The sequence below is a fragment of the Ceratotherium simum genome, chromosome 19, assembly GCF_057802395.1.
Source record: "Ceratotherium simum simum isolate JZ-2026a chromosome 19, ASM5780239v1, whole genome shotgun sequence".
Lineage (NCBI taxonomy): Eukaryota > Metazoa > Chordata > Mammalia > Perissodactyla > Rhinocerotidae > Ceratotherium > Ceratotherium simum.
In genome coordinates, this window is record NC_141918.1 from 12,389,112 (window position 1) to 12,414,708 (window position 25,597).

General features: G+C 37.1%; 2 protein-coding genes across 4 annotated transcripts in view; one reads left to right on the forward strand and one right to left on the reverse strand.

Moving 5' to 3' along the window:
- Positions 1-8,605, forward strand: part of SLC35A1 (solute carrier family 35 member A1) — a 31,367-nt gene extending 22,762 nt beyond the window's left edge. The window contains exons 5-8 of the mRNA XM_004422105.3: positions 2,007-2,073; positions 4,345-4,521; positions 4,966-5,100; positions 7,683-8,605. Coding sequence (XP_004422162.1) covers positions 2,007-2,073; positions 4,345-4,521; positions 4,966-5,100; positions 7,683-7,807 — 504 coding nt within the window. The 3' untranslated portion in view covers positions 7,808-8,605. The remainder of the gene's footprint in view (positions 1-2,006; positions 2,074-4,344; positions 4,522-4,965; positions 5,101-7,682) is intronic.
- Positions 8,606-10,028: 1,423 nt separating this feature from the next.
- The window catches only part of RARS2 (arginyl-tRNA synthetase 2, mitochondrial), a 60,138-nt gene continuing 44,569 nt past the window's right edge, over positions 10,029-25,597 (reverse strand). For 2 of the 3 annotated variants that reach the window (XM_004422104.3, XM_087443865.1), the window contains 12 exons: positions 22,349-22,507; positions 21,236-21,342; positions 19,946-20,041; positions 17,032-17,092; positions 15,173-15,249; positions 14,547-14,671; positions 13,878-13,945; positions 13,685-13,794; positions 13,138-13,233; positions 12,078-12,152; positions 10,615-10,678; positions 10,029-10,146 (listed from right to left, as the gene is read on the reverse strand). In XM_004422104.3, coding sequence (XP_004422161.2) covers positions 10,060-10,146; positions 10,615-10,678; positions 12,078-12,152; positions 13,138-13,233; positions 13,685-13,794; positions 13,878-13,945; positions 14,547-14,671; positions 15,173-15,249; positions 17,032-17,092; positions 19,946-20,041; positions 21,236-21,342; positions 22,349-22,507 — 1,125 coding nt within the window. In that variant the 3' untranslated portion in view covers positions 10,029-10,059. The remainder of the gene's footprint in view (positions 10,147-10,614; positions 10,679-12,077; positions 12,153-13,137; positions 13,234-13,684; positions 13,795-13,877; positions 13,946-14,546; positions 14,672-15,172; positions 15,250-17,031; positions 17,093-19,945; positions 20,042-21,235; positions 21,343-22,348; positions 22,508-25,597) is intronic. The other variant, XM_087443864.1, reaches the window with a different exon arrangement.

A 25,597-nucleotide genomic window follows, 5' to 3' on the forward strand; every position in this document is an offset into this window, starting at 1 on the left:
AATTCAAATTTTCTGGCATAGCTTCCATTCTCCATTATTCCTAGATATAGTGATCAGTATCTTGATTTGCTACTATTCTTGGTCAAGATACTTTTCAATTTATTTTCTTTAGCTAAGTATTCTTATAATAGCAAATCAGGTATCTTGGACTTGTTTCCTTTTAAATATGTTTACTTATTTATGTATTATTTAAAAATTATTATTCACAGAGAAAATGGAAACTAGATTCGGGTAACTCTTATTTTATTGCCATATAACAGTCTGTCATCTCACCCAAGAAGCATACTCTTTTCTTCCTGAATTAAACAGACTTTCAAAAGCATTCTTAAATGTTGTAAAGTATTTTTGCAAGCCTCCACTTATTCTGAGTTTTCAATTTCTTGATACTAAAATTCCTGGTTAGATTCCTCTTGGTTATGTGTACTGCAGTTCTTTTTATAAAATCAGAATTCATTGCAGATACCCTTAATTAGTCACCTTGATTTCTTTACATATTCTTGTTTTACTCTTCACCAGAATTTCATTCTTTAAAACCTCGTATCCTTCTTGAACCATATTCCTGCTAGCTATGGAATTCTAACTTGAAGTTTTATTTTTTTGAATTTTGATTTATCAAGACCGGAGCCTCTGTTTCTTAACTGTGCTGTGTTTGGCTGTTACTCCTGCTAAAATGACATGGTTGCTGTTTTCCAAAGTTTCTGTCACTTCTACTTCATCACCCAGCAGTTTATTAGAATTAAGCCCAGAGAAGCACTATCTATCACTGTTTTTCCTAACTGTAGAGAGATTAAACTGGCAGAAAAGCAAGACAAGAATTTATCATATACTATTTTTGGTAGCTTGAGCTTTCTAGCTGTTGTTGGGATAGGAGAACTCTCAGACCGTTATTTTCTTCTCATATCTAGCCACTCTTATAGATTGTATTAGGAAAGTATCCGTGTTTATCAACTGTAGTCTATAATAGTGGTTCTCAAACTTCAGTGTATAGCAGAATCAACTGGAAGGTTGAAAGAGATTGCTGGGCCCCATCCCCATAGTTTATGATGTAGTAGGTCTGGGGTGGGGGCTGTCAATTTTCATTTCTAACAAGTTCCCAGGTGATGATGCTGCTGTTGTTCCAAGGACCATACTTTGAGAACCACTAGTCCATAATATCTTCTATTTCTCCTTTTATCTTCATGCAAATGTTTTAGACCACACTTTCTTTCTCAGGTACTTATATCAGGTTTATTTATTTTGAACAAGGTATGTGCTTGTCAAACATTACAGTCATGCATCTCAACCCTTTAGTTTCACTGTTACTACTGAGATACTATTTATCTTTGAGGAAAGACTGATGAAAGCTCCTGAGGGTTACTTGAGGGAAGAAAAAGGACATAAAGTTGAAACAGTAGGTTGGGGCCCATATACATGCATCTGTTAGCACAGTATTATGATTATATATACCCGTCAATCTCTCCCATCCATGAACTATTTAAGAACCAGAGCTGTGTATCATCTTCATCTTTATTTATTTAGTATATAACACAGTATATTTGGTACATAGCAGGTATGCTATTAATATTTGATAAAAATTCAGTAAAGTAGGAAATCTTAAAAGTCATTACTTCATCCTGTAAGTGATAGGGAATAAGTAAAAGTTAAACTGTTACCGTTTCCATGATTGATGCTGTAAGGGTTGAGTTAGAATGGTGGCAGAAGTTAAAATTAAGAGGCAGGCTGACTATGCAAATTCTATACTAGGGTGCTACTGGTTATTAGGAAATAGGTACACATGTTATATTAAGCATTTACTATGGTTGCAATTTGAGGGACACATTGTTAACTTAAGTGCTTTGGATAATATCTGGGATGGTCCCATCTTACTCTATAGAATAGCTGTGTCTGATATGGCACATACTTTCAGTATAACTGTAACACAGATTTTTGTATTCATTTATTTGGTCTCTTGAATAAATTCTATTTATTAGTCACTAAAAATAACTTTTAAAACATTACTATTGCAGGTGGAACAGAATCCACTGTTAGGGTTTGGTGCTATAGCTATTGCTGTATTGTGCTCAGGATTTGCAGGTAAATCATAAAAGCATCATTTTATTCTGTTGTCAAATTTTTAAAAAAATCAAACTTTAAATAGGGATCTAGTTTATCTTGCCTTATCATAACTAACAAGTTTTATTTCCATTAAAGCTTATCTTCTTAGGTTTAGTTTTGTGTCAACTGTTTTTCCAGTAAATGCATGGTAGTGTTTAAGTCAGTTCAGACCTCAATCCTTATTCATACTTGCAGTTATCTGAGAATATACTTCTGTCATCCTTGACCATTCTCGGTCCAGCCAAGAACCCAAAGTAAATGAAAAAAGACCTCTAAAAATGGAGGAAGTTAGCCATCAGAAAGCTCAAGTTCCGTTTTCTTGGAACTGGCACTATCCTCAAGCTGGATTCTGCTGCTTTAAGGTGTTAGTTACCAGCTCAGTATCTGTTTTCCTCTTGTAACCTCAAGTTCTTCCTCTGCTTCAACAGATTAGGAACTATGGCGTGGGGGGAAAGAGGGGTGGGGTAGAGAATTCCTTAGAAAGCTTAACACATAAAAAGTCACAGCAAAAAGGGAGGGACAAGAGCCAAAATCACTAACATCAAATAAACATGAAAGTCTGGAATCTTCTGTGTAGGGACAAGCAATCCTCTATTGAATCAAGAAGAGAGAAAGTAAGAATGTTAAGTGTAACATAAGAAATTGAAATGTGTTTTAGAGGGCCGGCCCTGTGGCTTAGCGGTTAAGTGCGTGTGCTCCGACGCTGGCTGCCCGGGTTTGGATCCCGGGTGCGCACCTACGCGCCGCTTCTCTGGCCATGCTGGGGCCGCGTCCCACATACAGCAACTAGAAGGATGTGCAGCTATGACATACAACTATCTACTGGGGCTTTGAGGGAAAAAAATAAATTAAAAAAAAAAAAAAAAAAAACAAAAGAAATGTGTTTTAGAAATAGTGCCAACAGAGAAGAAACTGAAGGTTCTTTTTAGTCAAGAGTATATTAGTTACAGCTATATGAATTTATTATTTATCTTTATTGGTGCTGTTTCAAGAGTTAGGACTGTTTTTATTCTTTACTAGGAAGGTAGGCTGGATATAGAAGTGAAATATTTCTTGTAAAAAAAAGTTTGATAAGAGGGGAAAATATAAACATAGGAAGATACTTAACATGCTAAATTTTTATTTTTAGGAACCAGTAAATGAGAAAGAAAAATTGAGTTACCCAAAAAATAATATACTATTTGATTTTTAGCACTATTTTGAACAATTAAATGTGTCCAACATTCTGTGTAGTTCAGTGTCTCAATACACAATTGAGGAAACTCTGGAGTAACTAAGCACTGAATAGTTAAATGGTTTTCCCAGATAGGAAAATCGAAGGTGGAAATAGGAATAGCTGTTGTATGTTTGTTCCCATTCTCTGGCTCTTTTCAACAAAAATTCATCAAAAAGAATCTTGTTTTTCATTAGAATGTTTAGTTTATTAGTACTTTAGTGGCAATTCCTAAGTCTCTAATTAACATGGTATTTATAACTAAGATCTTTAATGTCCTTGTTAGAAATATGCATTCATTTTACGTATAAAACTTACAGCAGTGGTATGTGATTTTGGGGGCGGTGGGGGGGCAGTCATCTGCTCTTTTGGAGTATCTGAAAAAAGCTATGGACTCTCAACCCCAGAAAAATGCGCACACACACAAAATGTATTAGCTAGTTAGGGAGATCATGGTCCTTCTGACATTGTCTATGAACTTGGCTTGTGGAACCCTGCTTTATAGAAAAATGGCTTCACTCAGCAAGTTCCATTTAAATTTTATTTTGGTTTTGTTACTTTGAAAAAAATCCCAAGTGGTGATTATACAGGTTATTTTGCAAAGTTGGAGTATTCATTACCAGGCAGATATTATAGGGGTATGATTAAGATAATTGACTCTAATAGTATAGTTTTCCAGCTGACCAAAGCAAGTCTTTTATTGGCATTAACAGAGAGCTTTTGTGATCTATCTCACTGCTATAATAAAGGCAGAAGCTGTTCTTAATAATTTGAATCTCTTGTTAAATGCAGGTTAGAAAGTTCCCTCTTAGCTATTAATTCTATATGCTCTGTAAAAATACAAATTGGTAATGTTCAGTATGCCATGTGTCAAACCAATATAATAAATGTGCATTTAATTAATGTAAAATGTTTGGTCCCCAAATCATATACTTTATATTATCGTATCTCTAGGTTATTGTTCTAAATGAAAGACATTTTAAATTAATTTCTAATAATATCTTTATTTCATATTTGCATGTCTAATTTTCTTTCAGGAGTATATTTTGAAAAAGTTTTAAAGAGTTCAGACACTTCCCTTTGGGTGAGAAACATTCAAATGTATCTATCAGGGATTGTTGTGACATTAGCTGGCGTCTACTTGTCAGATGGAGCTGAAATTAAAGAAAAAGGATTTTTCTATGGTTACACATATTATGTCTGGTTTGTCATCTGTAAGTATCCAGGAATTAAAGGTTCTGGGTAGATCTTTTTTTTAAAGTTAGATGTCTGTTTTAAGCCTTTATAGCATTTTGAAATTGTTCCTTTGACACTGAACACCAGTTTGAAAATGCAATTTTGGTTTTATTGACTTTGTTTTGTGGCATAGCTATCCCAAAGCACTTTTGCCTTCACAATCAAAAGCATCTAATGTGTTAGCAATAAATGTGTACCATTTAGTAGTAGACCACATAGCCCTTTGGGCCTCTGAAAAACAATGTTGTTTTGTAGGAACTACTATTCAATTTTAGTGCAAACTCCCTCAGATGGCTGCTTCTAAGGAAAATAGTATTTCCTAGGTAAATTAGTATGGCATCTCTGGGGATGAAAACTGCCTCACCATCATAGAATGTTTCATTTATTTGGGTGCTAAGATTTTCTTTCTTTCTGTATACAAGTTCTTGCGAGTGTTGGAGGCCTCTACACTTCTGTTGTGGTCAAGTACACAGACAACATCATGAAGGGCTTTTCTGCAGCAGCCGCCATTGTCCTTTCTACCATTGCTTCAGTGATGCTGTTTGGATTACAGATAAGTATGTCTTAGTTTGTAGTGTTAAGTTTTGAACATGGAAGAGCTTCTCGCGTCCTTGATTCATTTTATCTTGTATTAAATATGGCAGTTGCTCTAAGTGTTAACAGAAATTCCTAGTTTTGTTACAATTTATTCTACAAGGAAAGCAGTTCATAGCTGTGTGGTATGTGGGTCAGCAGTACTTAAGTTGTTTAAATGATCCTAGAGCTTAAGCTGAGGGGTGCTGGTTCTGAGTGAAAGTGAGGGTGCTACTCAGTTACTAGGAAGAGCTTTTTTGCAGTCAAGGCCTTCCCATTCCCCAGGTGTTAGACACACGAGAACTTAAGCGCTTCAGGATGAATACCGGATTAGGTATGCAAACAAATAAGTATAAGGACTTTAGGAAATGATGACTTTCAGCAGTAGAATTAGAGTAAATTATCTAGTTTTATTTTGAGGAAAGAGCAGAAAACATCTTTCATTTCCCCCTTAGTTTGTACCTTCTGTTTTGGAGTTGGGTGTGAATTGGTTTTGAAACTACAATCCAAATCTAAATTTTCTTTTCTCTTTTATCTTTGTTTCATTTAATATGTAATTAATACAAAATTCATTACTATAGCTGGCATTCTGGCATCACTCCTATATTATTCCTTCTAATAGAATTTCCCCTAGCCCACATCCAGCATTAAGTTGGCTTCTGAATTATTTAAGCAGTGATGTTGACTGAACATTTCAGGGTGCTTTTGTGCTTAATAATCATTTTCTTTACCAATAAATTATACCATAAACTAATACTTGAGGAAAACCTGTCAAATATCCATATTAAGTAAAAGAAATAGACCTGGCCTATATTTATATTTCATTTTAAAATTGACCCTTGTTATAAATGCAAATAGAGGAATGCCAACCTTGTAGAAATCTTAGAAAACCATTTTATAGTATGGTTAAAATCTTGCCTGTTCCATTGATTAGCTGCGCAGTCTTGGGCAAGTTATTTAACCTATGTCTCAGTTTCTTCATCTGTAAAATGGGAATGATAGTACCACCTATTTCCTAGGGCTGTTTCAGGTGAAGTGCTTAGAATAGTGCCCGGCACAGAGTAAGTACTCTGTATAAAACCAACCATGTACCATTTCAGTGTCAGGTATTCATAGGCCCTCCTCTAGATGTTTTTCTGACCTGATTTGGGTGAACTTTTTTTTTTCCGTTGCCAATCTTGCTCTTTTTTTGCTGAAGAAGATTAGCCCTGAGCTAATATCTGTGCCAGCCTTTCTCTATTTTGTATGTGGGATGCCGCCACAGCATGGCTGATAAGTGGTGTAGGTCTGCACCCAGGATCTAAACCCATGAACCTAGGCCACTGAAGTAGAGCGCACCGAACTTAACCACTATGCCACCGGGCCAGCCCTAGGGTGAACTTTTTTTCCTTTTTTGGTAAGGAAGATTAGCCCTGAGCTAACATCCGTTGCCAATCCTCCTCCTTTTGCTGAGGAAGTCTGGCCCTGGGCCAACATTTGTGCCCATCTACCTCTACTTTATATGTGGGATGCCTGCCACAGCATGGCTTGATAAGCAGTGCGTAAGTCTATGCCTGGGATCCGAACCCATGAACCCAGGGCTGCCGAAGTGGAGCATGTGAACTTAACCACTATGCCACTGGGCTGGCCCCCCTAGGGTGAACTTTTAATTGTAGTTCTGGTCCATCCTTATGCTCAACAAATCCTTATGCTTTTCTTCCTAAGGAATATTTGGGAACGGTGTAAAATGCTTTTGGTCAATGTTCTGTCTTACTGATGGTCAGGGAAATTAATTAGAATGTCTTAGCAATCTTCCAGTTTCCTATTTAAATTTAATTTACCTCCTTCCCCTCTGAAGGCAAAGCTGGTCTTTTCTAGTCAGGATCACAGCTTGATGTCATTTCTCTGCACGCTATTTTTAAAGCTGTTAAGACTGTGCCATTGTCCTCCATATAGAATATGGTGTAGTTTTGAACAGGATATACAGTTTTGAAAGAGATTTTGACATAAGCATTTATTTATATAATGCCTACTTGTCAAGTTTGACAAGTTGTAATTTAGTTTGTTGTGTCCTGATTTTCAGGATTAAGATGGAAAAAAGACAAGGCTAGCAGAAAATTGGATTTTATTCAGTAAATCACCACCTCATCTCCTATTCAGAAATCTTCAATGGTTGAATCATTGGTCACTTATCTCTTTGAATTTTGCTCAACTACCTCTTACTCTAAATTTTCACAGGTTTCTAGTATCATGGAAAAGCCACATTCCACTGCCTTAAAAAAATCAGTGTATAGTAGTGTGTTCTTTGTCAGAGTGGTCCAGGACAAGCATACTTGTGTTCTTGAACAGTGTGTAGTCAGTGACTGTCACTCCCTTGACTTTACCACTTTTTTTGAGGGGGTAGGGGGGACTAGAATTGACAACCTTTCTAAACCTTATATCATAAAAATAGAACATTTAGATTTATTTTCCATAAGATCAGATATAAACGTACAGTTAAAAGTTTTCAAAATTTTACGTTGATCGTTGTTATATAGTTTTAAAGACAAATACAGATTAAGCTTTTTTTTTTATTTTTTCTTTTCAGCACTCACCTTTGCTCTGGGTGCTCTTCTCGTATGTGTTTCTATATATCTCTATGGATTACCCAGACAAGACACTACATCCATCCAACAAGGAGAAACAGCTTCTAAAGAGAGAGTTGGTGTGTGATTTCAAGCCTCAAAAGAGATTTCTACTAAGACTAAACTATTTGCATTAAACTAGAGCCTTAAGTCAATGCCAGAAGGTAGCTTAAACAAAAACAACAAATTAGCTGAGTGGCATAAGAATTAAGAAGAAAGCTGTCTGAGTGAATTGCTACAAATATTTAACATGACCTGTTTGGGGTCAACCTGTTTTGTTTTTGAATGAAGGAATTATATTATTGTATATATAATGTACATACAAAGTATGGAGAGGATATCGTGTTAATAAAAATCACGTGAGGCTACAATAGTCAAAGTCACAAGGTTTGGGACAATGTTAAGGGTTAAAGTGCCAAAGCCATTTCTGTACTAACTGTTCTCTTGTTCAGGTACCAGGGGAGAAGGACGACCCCTCCTTGTTCTCCAATTCATGTATAGTATTTTGTCCCAGCATCAGTAAAGACCTAGCTCTTTTCTTACAAAAGAGAGGCAAAACAAGACAGGATAGTTCAGAAACAAACTGAATGTGTAACTTCCCAAACTGAATCTATTTTATAACTCAGACAGTGATTTCTGGGTGTGACTGAGTACTCCTTTAACTGCTGTATTTGTGCCAGTCATTGTCTGGATTCATATTTCTTTGCTGTTAGATGATATACTTTTCTTCAAAAAATATTTCTAATGTCACTTTTGTACTTTTTTTTATAAAGTATGTTTAACTGTTAGGCTCTCAATAATTTGTGAAATTTCAGTGTTTTTAAAAAAATTTCTATAGAATGTTAATGGGGAAATTCAGCAATAAACTTAATATATTTATATGAAATCTGTTTGCTCACTTTCAGCACTGTAGATATGACCATTAAGGTAATGTAAAAACATAAACAAAAAACCCAAAACATTAAATTTTTAATTTTCCCTATGTTGGAATTATATCAACTAGGCTTCTTTGGTTGCAAATGATAGCTATAACCCACCTCCAGCTCGCCTTAAGCAAAAAAAAAGAGTTTATCAGAAGGACTGCAGTCAGGGCTGTAGGGCTCTAGGTTGTAGGAATTAATGAACAGTCTGTTCAGGGAGTTACTTTACTTTTGGAAAGACTTGGCTCTACCCTTCACTGTCCCTGTGTCATTTCACTCAAGATTCAAATACTGAGGAAGCTACCTCAGATTTGGGAAGGGGAACACTTCTCCAAAGAAGTGGAGAGGGGTACTGGACACACGAAACATGTCCCAACTGTACATTTTTATTACATGGCTGGTTTATGCTAAGGAAATTTTAACGATAGTTTAAGTAGAAAATCAGCAGTCTGAAAACTAATTCACTTAAAATTGAGACTGCATGGATGAGTCTTTTCTAGGACTAAGAAGGTTTACCATACTTGCCAATATGAAGCTATGTTCATTCAACCAGAGAAGCTTTGGTTCATGCTAATCTGCTTCTCTATTTGTAAAAATAGATTGTCATTGGTATTCAGATGACTTCTTGTAGCCACATTTTAGCAAACCTGAATGGAAATGCTGGCAGATGAGAAGGGCTGTACTGATCAAACAGATCACAGCCGACTCATGTTACCTAAAGAGTCATACAAGATATACTTTACCAATATGCAGATACATGGAGGAAACGCTTTAAGAAACTCCATTTCAAATTATGGTTTTAACTAATGGACTAATTTTTACAAAAAGATACTACTACAATACTTGTAAAAGTAATTCCTTGCTATTCAAATGTACTCAGTTCCTGAGTGCACATAGTAAGAGTTACCTGTATCTATATCAACGAAAAAGATAAGCAACAAGATCTGTTCTCTGGAAGTAGTTGTCAGCTGTATTGGCAAAAAGGCTTGATTTCAGCCCCCCTAAATTTATTCAGAACTAGCCATAATTATAAGAATATTGAGATTTTTTTTCCTCATCAATTTCATTTGATGAAAACATTAGATAATCTCAGTTATAAGTACAGTTTCTGGAAGAATGACATTGTAAGAAAACTCAAGCTAGAGTTTAAACTCTAACCCTTTACCCTCATTAGACCACAATGAATATTGAAAGATTTGACTTAGTTTTACAAAAGTCTATTTAGTACTTATTGACCATGAGGGAACTCAGATTTCTTTTTTAGGGGTAAAGATTTAAAAAGTTTGATAAATCACTTAGATTTAATAAAATATAGATTCTGTCACAGAATAATAGTTTAAATTCTATTCTAAACAGCAAGGTATATAAGAATAGATAAGTAGAATTCACTTAGTATTTAAAAAGCCATTTTAATTAGAAATTACATCCTACATACAGGTGTTATTCCGAGAAGTTTCATTCCATTGGCTAGGACAGAACGGACAGCTCTGAAAAGATGAAGTCTGGCCTACAAAATAAATCAAAGCATTATTAAATGTTCAATTAAACAAGAGGCTAACTATAAGTGAATAAATAAGAATGTTTTTAAAAGTAATTCTAACATAATTAAAGTAGCAACAATATCGCAGTGCCCTGGGGTTTGCTGTGGGCAAGGGAAGACAAATTCCTAGCATCCCTTGTAATAAGACTGGTACCCACAGACTGGGGAGTAGGAGTGACAGGGTCATCAGATAGTACAGCCTCAGATAAGGGGACTCATCATTCTAACACTTGATGCAGGAGAATGTGTTTCAGAGCCTAGTATGTTGGAAAGTACATAAACACTGATTGTTATAGCCCAATTCTAATTATTACCTGAGTCTATAAGTACATTGCTGTAGTTGAACAGGATGCTATTTTAGAAACATTTACAAGACTGAGTCAGTAATATTAGTCCGAGGATGTGAGAGAGATACAGAATAAACACCCAACCTACCCCGGCCACTTCAGGAGGACTGTCTTTTACGTGCAGTGTTTTGTGTGCCACAGCTGCAAGATGACTGACCCGGGAAGAGAGAAATCATGGTTAAGAACAGCAGTAATTTCCTGTTGTAACATATAAGCTTGATATCTGATCTTACTCCCTCAAAGAAATCAAAGCCTAGAACCACTAAAGGATGTATCCAAAGTTGGAAAGCTGAGACTGGAATTCACTGCTTTGGTATAACAGGCAAAGTAAAACACCCTAAACTCGAGCTTTAGATTTTGGTCCTGGTTCTACTAATACCAGGTGGCAAATTCTTAAGATTATGATTTCATTGTCAGTTTTACAAGTATAAAGGATTCCTTTCTCATAATTAGTTTTCCTCAGTTAGGCATCCTTTACAAAGATGGAAGGTATAACACAGCCTGGCCTTTCCCCCTCTTACGGTGAGGAGGTGGGGTAGTTATCACTTTACTCTGCACACCACACGGCCACTCTTCTTTAAAGCATCTTTTCTCTTTAGGTATGGTAAGTAGAACAGTGTGCCAGAGAAGTGATGCTTATGACATTCATTTCAATGATTAAGTGACCTTTAATAAGACTTTCTGGCTTCTTCAACTCTACATGTCTAAGTGGAATTTAAAGGAAAAAAGAATCTTATTTAAATCTGGGGAAGACAAGGTAAAAGCACAATCAGGAAAACAGTCCCAACAAATCTCTGATTTCAGTAAACCTTAAGTAAAAGCAAATATTTCCTTTCTTAACTAGCTTTATGGGAAGATACAGCTGTTGCTATTGAAGAACAGACTCAACTTAATCAGAGTTCCTAAAACAGCTACCATGAAATTTCCACCCAGTGTCACTGACTCACCTCCCAATTCATTCTCTACCCTCTAGGTGACTGATTTTTCTGTGCCTCTGCTTAAAACCTTTCTGTGGTTGCCACTGCCCTGAAAATAAGTCAAAATGCCTTAGTACATGGCAAAAAGGCCTATATATGCTTCATTTCTCATCCCTCCCAGGACTATGCTTGTAGTTCCTTTATAAAGTATAATGTTTTTGCTCAACTTGGGGCTTTTCCCTCCTTCTCTGCCACCTTGCTTCTCCTGATTAATAGCTACTTCTTTCCTCTGAGAAGCTCTCTCTGATCCTTCCAGGCTGGGCTGAGTGCCCTAACGTCGTCTCTTACGTCCACTCTATTATAACACATATGTGCTGTTCTGTAACCATCTTTGATGAAGCTGTTGCTTCCCATTCACTGGACTGTAGTGACCGTACCTTATATCACTGAAGGAATGAATGAACATTAATTGCCAATTTGCAAACATGAAGCAAGAATTCCTGTAACTTAAAGCACATAATTTTTTAGGCCAAGGGGTTTGTTTATAGCAAACTTTTAGATGAATGAAAGGTCATTTGTCAGATCAGGTCTCAAATGTCTTTTAACACCTGGAAATAGCAGGATAATAAAGTACCTTAGAGTTAGAAGGTAACTGACAATGTGCCTGGGTTGAAGGTCCTGAGATGACCTATAAAGCACCTCATCAAACCTAAAAGAAAGATGACAGGAGCAGTTGGCAGGGGAAGACTGCACATATTACACTGAGCTAAGGTGTTAAGACAAAGATCTAGGATGTAAAGTTGACTTGACAACATTAAGGGTAGAAGGTATATGAAAAAAAGACGTTGTGTACCTTTGAAGGTAAAGGCATGTTTTTCGTTCTTACAAATTCCTTGATGGCAGCTACTTTCTAAAACATCTTGATATCCCTTAGGCTGAGCCCATAGCAAAGACTCAAATCATGGCTGTTAAATTGAATGTGAAAAGCCTCTAGCCGTATTTAGGAATGTAATCTAGAAACTAGCAAATACAGTCTACCCTCAGTGGCAAGAAAACCAGGTTGGCTTATTTTTCCTCACAAATTAGCCAAATGTGAATAAACGAATTCCTTCTGATCCCAGGAAAGAACCACTGACCATTGTGTGGCAATCAGAGAAAATTGCCTTGTTAACCACCCACATCCCTTCCAGAGGCTAATCTCTCCTGACGAGTCTGGCTTCACCAGTAATGCTTGTGAGAACTCAAAGGTGTAGTCTCTTGCCTAGTGTGGGGGCATCACATACACAGATATGTATTTGAGACTGTGAACTGAAACCAAGAAGCAAATGAAGGACTTAGGGAAGTTGTACAAAGGCAGGGATTTTTCTTCACTTATCACAGAGAGTAAGAGGTGGATCCTTTCCAAAACTAAAAGGTTATGCTTTTACCAGGCTTTACATTCTCATACCATGACCTAGAGGATGTTAGGCACCTGGGCTAATTCAGCAGTGATATTTTTAAGACCTGAGGAGTGACCTTGAGCATGCCCTCTGTCTGCCCTCAAAGGGCAGACAATCACTTTTGGGTCATACCTTCAGGAAAATGCTGTCCACAGAGACAGAAGACAAGGAGGCCTGTTCACTCCAGTGGTCAACAAACTATCAACAGTCATTTCACTAAGCAGAAGCTGACTTGATAATACTAGAAAATCATACCTGAGAAGATGCTGGAGAATTGAAATAGACTGTGGCTCTTGTAAACAAGCAGTGTTGAAGTCATTTAGATAACCACATCCAAAAGTCTCTTCCAAACTGTTACCAAAAGTTTAAAAACAAGAAAGGATTGAACAAGTCATCCAAGGACACATAATTGCAAGTGACGAACACCATGTCATATACACAGTCCTGCTCTCCCTAATACAGCCCTAGACTTTGAAGCTAACATTGTTTGACCTGATGCCTCAATTTCTCCTAAATCGTTTCTTCATCTGAAAATGGAGTATATTCTTTGGCAGGGTTATTCTGAGGACTAAATGAGGTAATATACATAAAAGCATTTCTTACATAGGCGCTCAATAAATAAATATTCTAAAATGCCACAAAAACCAAACATACCAGGAGGTCCACTGTGCTTTAACTAGTTTTGAATATGGATGTTGGAGAAGCCCAGAAAACAGGGCCTTTGGTCTTAGGACCACACCAGCCAAGCCCCACCTTGGGGAAGGCCCACGGGGCCCAGCGTTTCCCTGCAGCCTCCTTGTACCTGTGGAGGCGGGCGTGCGTGTACTGTAGGAAGACTCCTGTGTCCCCACGACTCTGGAAAACACGATCCCAGCTGAACTGATAGTCAGATAAGAGTAAACCTTTGAAGTCCTAAAACGACAGAGTCAAGCTTCAGCGCTGGGGTTTGTTCTAGTACCGAACAAAAGGGCTCATAGGAAGCAGTATGAACAGACCTGAATGATGAGCGCTGCCAGCCCGACCCTCTCTGCGGTCTCCTGTGGGTTCTCGAGTTCTTTAGTTGCTGAAACAGACAAAGGCAACTATCTTTAACTTGTGTGAATCTACAGAATCAGGGATTGAAGTGGAGATAAAATCTGCCAAACATATATGCTGACAGTGTCAAGAACAAACAGGTTCACAGCGGGCAATTTACTTTGCTAATTTAGGCTAATTTACCTTTGATAATGACACTTCCCCTGCCAACATTAAAGGGGAAGAAATACAAATTTGTTTTTCTTATCAATATCCCTTGTAAGACATTAGACATAGCTGGTTCTTATTTTTCCAAGGGTGAAGGTTAAACAAAGCCAAAAGGACTTGTGACTTGTATCCAGTTATATAAGGCAGGAGCTTTGCACAACCACTCCAACAAGGGAATGACAGTGCTGAAGCTGTCCATGAATGGAGGCCCAGGGTTATACCAATTCAGATTATTGAACTGAACAACACCTGAGCAGTAACTCTAAAAATTTTGGCACCTCTAATTCGTGCAAACTACTTTTGACAAGGTTAGTGAAATTTCAGTGGAGGAACGGTCATAATAAATGACACTGCACAAAAGTCCAGCAAAACATAAAAGTGGTACATAAGTTATGACTGTAACAACAAAAAAGTGAATTCACTCTTAACAGAAGCCATGTTCTGTAGCATCCTTAATTGGATCTCATTTAAAACATCTTCCAGAAAAGTAACATCTCCTCTTCGAGTCTTCATTCCCTGTACTACTCCAAAGGGCACGTGCCGGCACCTGAAATGGAGTGGGCATTTAGTTAACTGGAAACTAAAAAGAAGCTGGTAATCAAAATATATAATAATATCCTTTCAGAGATAACTTTTCTCTCCTAGAGGGGATTTTAAAAATTAATAAGTTGAAATACAATGTGTTTTGTTGTATGTTACAAAAGATGTTAAACACAGCTTCATTTTATAGAGATAATCACTAGCACATGATGAAATTACTAGTTGCCTTAATGAAAAAAATGAGAGGTGGTGATTAAGAATTTTGAAAATCAAGCCACTGAGAGCAGCTGTCTAATAACACATTTATTAAATGTTTATAAGCTAGAAATTAAAATAACCAGGACATAAGTTAATGCAAAAAACAAATCTGCTTTTTTACACTAACATCTTGAGACAAAGAAGTGACATGTGAATGAAAATCTTCAACAACTTGTACATTTTTGGACTGGCAGACCTAACAAGGCTTTAATGATCCCGAGCAGGCAATTAAGAACCATGCAGACATTACCTTTCCGCCCAGTCATATCCCATGATCTGCAGTATCTGGAACACTTGTTGAAAATGCTTTTTTTGCCCTTTATCTGTCTTGGGAAGAAAATGTATTTACAATAAAAGAACAGTGATAAGTTAATATACATAAATAGGTTGGACATGAATCAAATTAACATGTTTTGACAGACCAGAGTTATTGTCAATTGATACATTTTAAACACACAAAGAGGACGGCACTAGAAGAATGTCTCAGCTGAGCACTCTGTAAGAGGAAATAAGAGCTGCAGCATTCCACTGAGTCAGGAGGAAATCCGAACATATCTTCTGATTATTCTATTTAAATTCCTTCTCTCTCAGCTGCTATGACCTTTATCTCCAAGAAGGCCAAAGTTAAGCTCTAAAAAGATATTTAATGGCAACTTTTTTTCTTAGGGGAAAAGAAGGTTGCATATGGAAAGGAAGGAAAGCAGAATACTACTCAGCAATAAAAGGAACAAACTATTGATACACGAAACAGCTTGGGTGGATCTCAAGGGCATTTGTTATGCTGAGTGAAACTAGTCAATCTCAAAAGGTTACCTACTCTATGATTTCATTTATATAACATTCTCAAAGTGACAAAATTGTAGTGATTGAGATCACAGCAGCGGTTGCAAGGGGTTAGGGTTGGGGGGAAGGTGTGACTATTAAGTGGTTGCCACAATGGTGTTTGTTTTGTGATGGAACAGTTCTATATTCTGAATGTGGTGATGGTTACACAAATCTACACGTGATAAAATTTCCTAAGACCGCACATACCAACATCCATGGCCTCTCAAGTGCATGTAAAAACTGGCGAAATTTAAATAAGGTCTCTACCAATGTCAATTTCCTGGTATTGACAAAGTACTATGGTTATGTAAGATACTATCCTTGGGGAAAGCTGAATGAAGGAAACTCTGTACTATTTTCAAACTACTTGTTAGAGCTGCTTAAATAGCTATGATAGATATGTAGTCACAGGTTAGCATAGTTAGCGAAAGGGAAGCCATCTTGTAGAAGGGAACCATGTTGGAGCTATAAATAACCCTGATCCACAAGGCACCCCTTTGTTGAATCTGCAATGCTTTAGTTTACACGTAGCCTGCATAAGTCCACACCTGCTTGTGAGCAATATGCATGCTCTGCTACTTTCTCAGCCTTAGTTTACACAGAAACCTGCCTATTGTGATAAGACAGTAACTTTTTGGTCTTTAAGTTTTCCCAGGAATGTAATGACCTTCAGAGAGGAGCCCCTATGCTGGTATCCATCACCGGTGACAAAAAAAAGGGGTGTAGTCTCAAGGACTACAACACCAGATGGTCACATTCCAAAACCACCCCCTTTCAGCCCATTTGCCCTATATAACTGTTTCAAAAGTTTGTAGTTTTAAGATGGTTATTTATGAACACTAGTCCACCATCTTCCCCCTTGCTAGCAGGCTGTAATAATAATAAAAGACCCTTTCTCTCCCACCACCTTGCCTCTGGACTGTTGGGTTATCTCTGAGACGAGTAGAGGACACCTATTTGGCGGTGACATTCTTGTGAGTCCTAAAATATTTTAAATAAGTTATTTTTTAAAAAGTGCATTATAGTGACTGTACACATTCATTTTACATAGCCATATTCCTGATTTGGGTAATTTTTTTTTATTATGAAGCAATGTGAACTTTTTCATTTTTAAGTGTTTTTTTTAATAGTGGTTACCACTTTAAATATACTTAACATTGAATTCTTTCTATAGTTTGACAAAATTATTTTTCCATAGTTTTTCAGCATGGCATCCAATTTCTCTCTCTGCAGTTTTCATGAGGTAGGGATCATAACCTTTTGTTCTTTATTGTGATTACTTACCACATAAATCATTGTATCAAAATTATACTTGTCCATTCGATCTATAGCAGCTGCAAGATCTCTAAAAAAATGGCCATAAATCAAGAGTTACTAAGCAGATCTGGGTAATAATTTGTTTTATCTATTTAATAGTAATGAGGCTTTTCTAATTAAGAACTACTATTATCCCACAGCTAGGGGTTCACTATCCACGCTTACATAATCCCAATACCATGCTTTGATACAAAGTAATAACAAAAATAGCTTCAGGAAAAGCAATAGCAATAAAAGTGCTGTGAAAAGCAATAAAACCAAAAATAAATAAAGCTCTGGGACAAGTAGTAATAATAACTAAAATAGTTCTGGGCAGAGTGTCTATAGGTAAATATTTTATGATTTGTTAATTAAGCCTCTACTGGAAAGAATCATCTGTCATTTTTCTGCAATATACTCTCTTAAAGAACACATTTAAAACATAGGTGATGTGGTAGCTAAATGAGTATCCTCTAGCTACTCTTCTATTAGTACTATACTATCAAGGACTTTCCAAGTCTTAGATCAGTCATAAGCAATTCCTCCTAAGGTATTTTAAAAGACCATAAAGTCCTTTGACAAAAATTCCACTTCTCTCTTTTCTCTCTGATTAAGTATAAAATATTCAGTTTGTATGTAGTATGAAATAATGAAAAATAAACCATAAACTATGAAATTTCAAGTCAATATTATGAAAATATCAAAGTTTAAAATTAAAGCCATTTTTGGTTAACAATACATGACACTGGGAGGATTTAAAAAGTTCCTAGATCTTTTGAAATGTTCAGCATCATCAAAATGTCATTTGTATCCACCTCATTAAAATTAAATCATTTTAATTAATATTAAAATTTTCATGAGGGTGGGCAAATAGCAAAAATATGGCTTTTTCAGCCTTTTTGGCTCCTGAGAGACAGCATAATAATAATAATAAAAAAAACTGTGAAACACTGGTATAGAAGATTATCCCCAAAATGAAGTCATAAATATACCTCCCCCCCATTATATTTTTTGTTTTGAGGCAAGGACAAAAAGAAGAGAAACTTTTTGATCCAATGAAAGAATAAAAGAGAAGAATGTAAGAAAAAGTTCTAGGTTGAATTTGTAGAACCTGAATTTGAACGCCAAAGAAATGCCAGGTCAAATAGTTCAGGTTTCTCATTTCACCAAGTAGAGAACCATGGGCCAGAGAGGTTAAGAGATGGTCATGGTCTCAGAACAAAAAGCCAGGTCTCCAGCCTCCCCCTGCGCTCATTAGTATTCGCCTGCACTTTTCTTTGTCTTTTCTAACAACTCCTTTAATTCACATCCACACACATAGACGCATTCTATAAGGAACCCACTGAAAGAGCAGAAACAACTAAAGTTAAAGCAAGGTGAAGAATCCAACAAGTGGCAAAAAGACAATTATTCTCCCAAAGAAAAAAGAGAAAGTATAGTTGTTAAAGTAAATACACAGAAAAATCTAGACCTAGTGATAGCTCAAAAAAGACAGCACATCAGGATAGTTACAGACTCTTTATGACAGGGAGCCTCTATGCTGAGTGGACACACTTCTTATAACCACTGCTCCAGGGTTTCTTTTCTTTTTTTTTTTTTTTGTGAGGAAGATCAGCCCTGAGCTAACATCCATGCCAATCCTCCTCTTTTTGCTGAGGAAGACCGGCCCTGAGCTAACATCTATTGCCAATCCTCCTCCTTTTTTTTTTCCCTTTTTCTCCCCAAAGCCCCAGTAGATAGTTGTATGTCACAGTTGCACATGCTTCTAGTTGCTGTATGTGGGATGCGGCCTCAGCATGGCCGGAGAAGCAGTGCGTCGGTGCGTGCCTGGGATCTGAACCCAGGCCGCCAGTAGCGGAGCGCGCCACTTAACTGCTAAGCCATGGGGCCAGCTCTGGGTTTCTTTATTTAATCTGTCCAGCAATGATAAGCTGGCACAAAAATTTTTCTACTGTAGATTTTTTTTGTATCTAGAAAAAGAAATGTACCCCTTAGATATATAGGTTCTTCTCACTTCCTAACCCCAATGGTATGGAATTGATAAAGAGAAATGTCAAAGAGTAACAGAAAGTAAGAGATTAATTTTCTAAGGGACAGTAAGAGAGTCAGATGGTTGTTTAAAGTTGTTTGGAACAAGTGATAGTAATTAACAACAACAATAAAACACCATTATTTTGTGCCACAAAAGTGGTTTCTGATCTAATCTAAAACTCTGGCCTGGGAGACACTAGAGCCGTTTGCCAGCAGTGCTTGCGTATGGCCGCATTTACTTGTGTGGCTTTTTTATTGTCCTATCATCTTCTTCCTATTAGCTTTGTCCCGGAAGTAAATGTGTTTGATAAAACACATTTTATCAGCTCTTACTGATTAATAGAGACTGCTCCTTTCCACAGGTGTCAGTCATGGAGATAAATAAAAAAATATAAGCGATATGGCCTACTTCTCCCTCGGCCTATCTTACCACAATCAGAATGAGGTCTAGAACTTATGTCCATGTTAAGATGGTCTTTACAGAGTGACGACACCACTGAGCCAATATGGCCACCTTCCAGTACAGGCTTCCTGCCAATGTGCAATTGTAAAATACTTCTAGTTGATTATGAGGTACCTCCATTTTATAGTTGTAGAACAATGTATTCAGCTGTGGAAATTCTATGATGTTTAACTCATTGTAAACAGTTTTCCAGTCACTTTTCTCATGATATTAAACCTTTCCAGGAACTATAACTGGCAAAAAATAGAAACTAAATAGAATATTTTTGAATGATAAGAACAAGAGATTTAGAAATTAGGATTTGGTAACAGTTTTGAGGATAAAATGATTGTCTTAGCATTAATCCTAGAACAAAGAACATGAAGTCATATACACATTCTAATGTTGACTTTCATAGAAGATACAAACCTGGTTGTATAGAGAGAAGTCCCATCACTTCGCATTACAGTACAAATTGAGGAGGGGTCACCATTCCCAGAAAGATCCACTACAGCTGTTCCTTTTCTGGAAATGCAAAGAAGTAACTCTGAAGCAATATAATAAATTAAGATCTTTAAAAGTATAATCTCTATAACATTATCTTTGGCAAACCAGAAGATATTTTTATTATTTAAATAGCAATGGGCAGTGTAACCAACAATGAAGAAAAACAAGAAGGAATACAACCTAAATGTATTAAAAGTGGGTATGATGTAATTAATATTTGGTTATCCTATATTTTTAAATCTGTAGCTCTAGATAAAGTACTTAGATAAAATCTTTAATATACCCATTTGGAAAATGAGATTTCAACTGCACTCTAACCATGAAATATAGTTGTCTTCTAATTCAAGTTATTATAACATTCAATATTGGACTAATTTTTAACTTGCTAGAAAGTACCCTTGAGCAGTAAAACCACGGAATTCTGTTCTTGTCTTTCCTGCCTGACCAAAAATTAGAATCTGTAAATGGCGATCTAAAAATTTTCCTTAAGGACATTATTGGGGAAGTTATGTTACCACATTCTCCATGTCTTCCTTATAAGAATGATGAGAAAAATTGCTCTTCGGTACTATGAAAACTGCCAGCTCTAAGCAACTGGTTTGCTTCTATATTACAGATGCCTGGGCTCCTATGACTGGTACTATTTCTCTGTTTGGTTGGCTGACAGGAAGCTCAAAGCTAAATTAGAAATATACCTCAAGCAAGGAAGCAGAATCCCCGTGTGCATTATTATATGGTGCACTAACATCATCCCTGACTTCATATTATTTTTTCTTCCCCTCATATTTCCTCATTTCTTCATTTTACTCTTTCAAAAGCTTATCGTATTATAGTTATTTTCATAAGCTGCCTTTTTGAACAGAATGGGATTTTTCAAAAAGGCAGGGCTGAGTAAGAAGATGTGAGTTCTATTTCCTTTTACCAGTTATACCATTATCAGCTGTGTGACCTTAGGCAGGTCACTTACACTTTCTGTGCTTCAGTTTCCTCATGTATAAACAGCAGATGACATCCTTTCTCCCAACCAAACCAGGATTTTGCTATGGCAGCAAGAGACAGCATGTGGGAAAGTACTTTGAACAGCAAAAAGTGCCATAAAAAATGCCAGGAAGGCTGCATACCACATTCTGTCGTCCTTACTGAGAAAAGACATCAATAGCAATTTCAAAGAAGAACAAATAACTTTACTAAAGTATAGTAACCTGATCGTACATTGTTTTCTGTAGGAGTCCTTTACTGTCCAGCAATTTTAAGACTTCTTGAGATTTTTCACGATAAAGTGATTCCCCTGAGTATTCATCAAAGTGGACTCCTAGACGCTAAAAGGGTTCAGAAACAAAAGAAAAAAAGGTTATTTAAATGTCCTATTATCTAACCCTAAGGCAAAACAGAATGTTCTACAGTCTGTCACATAGATAGGATAAATAAAAATTAGATCAAGTCACTCCTCTGTTTAACCTTCCAACAGCTCCCCCCACAACCGTCAAGTCCTCACAATGGTACTGTGCTGTATAATATAGTGGTTGCCAGGCACATGTGGCTGTTCAAATTCAAATTAAATAAAACTGAAAATTTAGTTTCTCAGCCACACTACTCACTTCAAGTGCTCAATAGCTACATGTGACTGGTGGCTACCATATTGGTCAACAAGCTACAGAACATTTCCATCAGAGCAGGAAGCAGGGTTCTTCAGAGCCCTGAAGAACACCCCACCCCACAACCTCTTCAACCTCTCCTACTGTTCCTCCTCTTGCTTACCTACTCCAGCTGCATGGGCTTCTTGACTGAAACTCTCCTCATTCTACTCACAGACAGCACATCTGATCTCCCCTTCCCAGCTTCATTTTTCTCCATAGCATCATCACCATCTAACAGCCTACATATGTTCTTATTTAATTTTCTCTGTCTTTAATTCACTCCCTGTCTCCATGCTAGAATGCAAAGTCCATGAGAGTAAGACTTTTATCTTTTATTCTGTTGTATTCCCCCCGACCCCCTAAAATATTCATTAAGTGAATGAATTTATACACATCACACATAGGCCCAAGGAAGCGAAAGAAAAAAGGATTTAGAAAAAGTGAAGGAATGATAGAAAAGCCAGACCGAAATGAAGTATCAGAATGTCCCGATAGCCTGTGAAATCCACAGGATTCAGGATTATTTTATAGCTCTTTCAGCCCAAAGAACAATATTTGAGTCCTAATTTTCAACTTAATAACAAATCTGTTCTAAAAACATGAGCTGAATAAGCAGCTTTACTACCCACTAGTACCAGTCAAGAGCTCACCACGTGGCAGGAGAGCAGAAGGGAGAGTGGACAGGTACCTTGTAAATCCGAATGTACTCTTCTATGCTCAAGTCCCGAAACTTTTGCCATAGTGCAAGTGCTTGCGTGTCTCCCAGTTCCAGTCGCTGGAAGAACTCACGCGCTGATCTTGCTACACTCTTATCATCTGCTGCTTCTTTGTTAACTTGTACATAAACCTAAAAGCACAACAGTACATTAAACGAACTACGTCACTAGTCACTGTTACCTTCAATAAGGAGGAGAAGAAACAAAACACAATCCCCAGAATTCTCACTTAAAGGTTAACCAGCTGGCCTCATCAGAGTGTAAATTTTCTTTTCTTTTTTTGCCTCAGGCCCCTTCTCAAAATGTTTCTAAATGCACAAAGTAAAATAAATACATGGGATTACAAAAGAAAGTATTACATTGAAATAGGTATCCAAATATTTTTTAAAAATTAATTTGTGATATAGTAATGGAGGAAAATGCTGAATTTCTGGTAGAGGTTAGAGAAAATAATGAGTAATTTTTTCTTCCATCCAAGTTCACAGACCCTTAGGTTAAGAATGCCTGGTTTAGACTAAGCTAGCATTTCCTCTTTTTTAAAAAAATGTCAAATTATTATTCCTGCAACTTCTCTGAGAAAGGTTGAACAAAGTAGGATGGTTCAGTCTGGCAAAGAAAAGGCCAAAGGACGATTTAGCAGTTGTTTAAATGAAAGATTTTTTAAACTGTTCTCTAAATCTGCAAAAGACGACTGTAAAATAGGTGATCTAGAAAGACCTTCTGGATAGTTTGCTTAATTGCACTCCAACCTGGGCTCCTGAGAACTGTGTGGAGCACTCACTTCTGGAGTGTTTTTGCACCATCCATCTTGGCTGGTTTAGCTCTACACCCACTAGAGGCAGGACCAGAGGTGGATGGCTTATTAAAGGCTCTACCAGCTCTAGGAGTCTGTGTTCACAACACAGTTGTTAACCATTTTCCAGGCTCCAAAGTGCAAGGTTAATAAATAACATTAAAATATCAACATCAAAAGCTCAAGTAGTATTGAAGTTATGGATATGGACTATAAAGATTTTACTTACAAGCTGTAACTCACTTCCAGGTTGAAACATGAACGACAAATTTACTATCCTCATGTGTTTTCTAGAAAGCTATTAAAGTAGCATGAAAGTAATAAAAATTGGCAAACAAATTACCAAAAAAATATGAGGCCTCTAAACTCGTACAGTAATATCATCAAAATATCATGGCAGCAGCATTTGGGTAGAAAAAAGCAATTTTATTGCTGGAAAATACATTGGGTAATTGGGTAAGCCCTAATGTGGCTTATAGCCACTAGATACTACCAATAAAATGGACAGGGCATTACACATCTATCTCAAGGTAAAAATGTCTCAACTTTCACAGAGGGTTTGTATTAATTACTAGAATGGCAGGCTTGAATGAATAACTACTCCTAAATAAAGGTTAAAACTACCTAACATCTTTTTTTCCTCTTTAAAGAATATTGTGCAAAAAAGAGTTAACATAGCAGGCCTGAGACTGCTATCCTTAAAATGTCCTGTTCGCAAGGTTAGCCCTTGGCTGGCATCTGGCAACTTGGATTTCGGGTATGTTCCCAACAACCTAATTGATGAGTGGCTCACTGGGCCTAAACTGTTATAAACCATATTATAAACAATATGGTTTATGGTGAACACTTGCTTTCCTTCTGGGAGTTTGGAATTTTAGTACATGCTAAGCAGAGGATACCTACATGATCAACCTCCAATAGAAACCTTGGGCATGGAGCATCTAATGAGCTTCCCTGGTAGACATTTCATACGTGTTGTCACAATTTGTTGCTGGAGTAATTAAGCACATCCTGGATGACTCTTCTCGGAAAGCACTCTTGGAAGCTTGGCCTGGTTTCTTCTGGGTGTCACCTCATGTGCCTTTTCCCTTTGCTAACTTTGCTTTGTAACCTTTCACGGATTTCTCTATGGCATGCAGTGCTGTTTGATAGCATTTTACCTACAAGAGAACTTCTTTCAAAATTTGAGTCAATCCTCTCAAACCTTGTCGCTGCTTTATAAGCTAAGTTTATGTAATATTCTAAATCCTTTGTTGTCATTCCAACAGTCTTCACAGCAACTTCACCAGGAGTAGATTCCATCTCAAGAAACCACTTTCTTTGCTTATCCATAAGAAGTAACTCCTCATCCATTAAAGTTTTATCAAGAGATTGCAGCAATTCAATTACATCTTCAGGTTCCACTTCTAATTCTAATTCTCTTGCTATTTCCACACATCTGCAGTTACTTCCTCCACTGAAGTCTTGAACTCCTCAAAGTCATCCACGAGGGTTGGAATCAACTTCTTCCAAACTTCTGTTAATGTTGATATTTTGACCTCTTCCTATGAAGCACAAATGTTTTTTGTTGTTGTTCTCACAGCTACAGTTTATTGTAGCAAAAGGATATAGATTAAAGTCAGCAGACTGAGAATGAGCATGGGGTGAGGCCCAGGAGAAACTAGGAGTAAGTTTCCAGTTGTCCTCCCAGTGGAGTCACATGACAGTGCTTAATTCTCACGGTAACTATGTGGGTCAATACGTGTGAAGTGTTGCCAACTGAAGAAGCTGACCCAAGCCATGGTGTCCAGGGTTTTATTAGGGGTCAGTCACACAGGCAGGTAGCACCATGTGACTGACCTTAGGTTCCCAGTCTCCAGCCCCTGGAGGTCACACTGGTATAGTAGCATGTTCCAGGGCCTCAGACTTATAAAAACAGGTATTCACTTGAACTGTTAGCATAAATTATCTGCTCAAACTGATACAGGATACTCCAAGGCCTAAGGCAAACAAAAACACCTTTTCAGGCAGGATATTCCCAGGGCTCAGAAGTTCTCTCTCAGGAGCAGGTCAAGGTCTAATCCTTTCTTTAGAATGTGCAGAGTTTGAGCAACCAAGCCTGTTGAGTTCCCCCTTTATGGCAGATCCCCTGATAGGAAAGGACACAGATTAACACTGTAGTATCCTGCCAACTTTTTAACCTAGATGTATTCATGAAGAAACCATCAGAGATATCTAGCTTGATTGACATTTGGCAAAATAATTGTCCTGATTCTTAAAAAATGTCAATGTTATGAAAGACAAAAAAAAAAAAGGTGGAGAACTATTGTAGATTAAAGGAGATCAAAGAGACATCACAACTAAACACAAAGTGGAAGCACAAATGTTTTTAATGGCGTCTAGAATGGTGAATCCTTTCCAGAAGGTTTTCAATTTACTTTGCCCACAT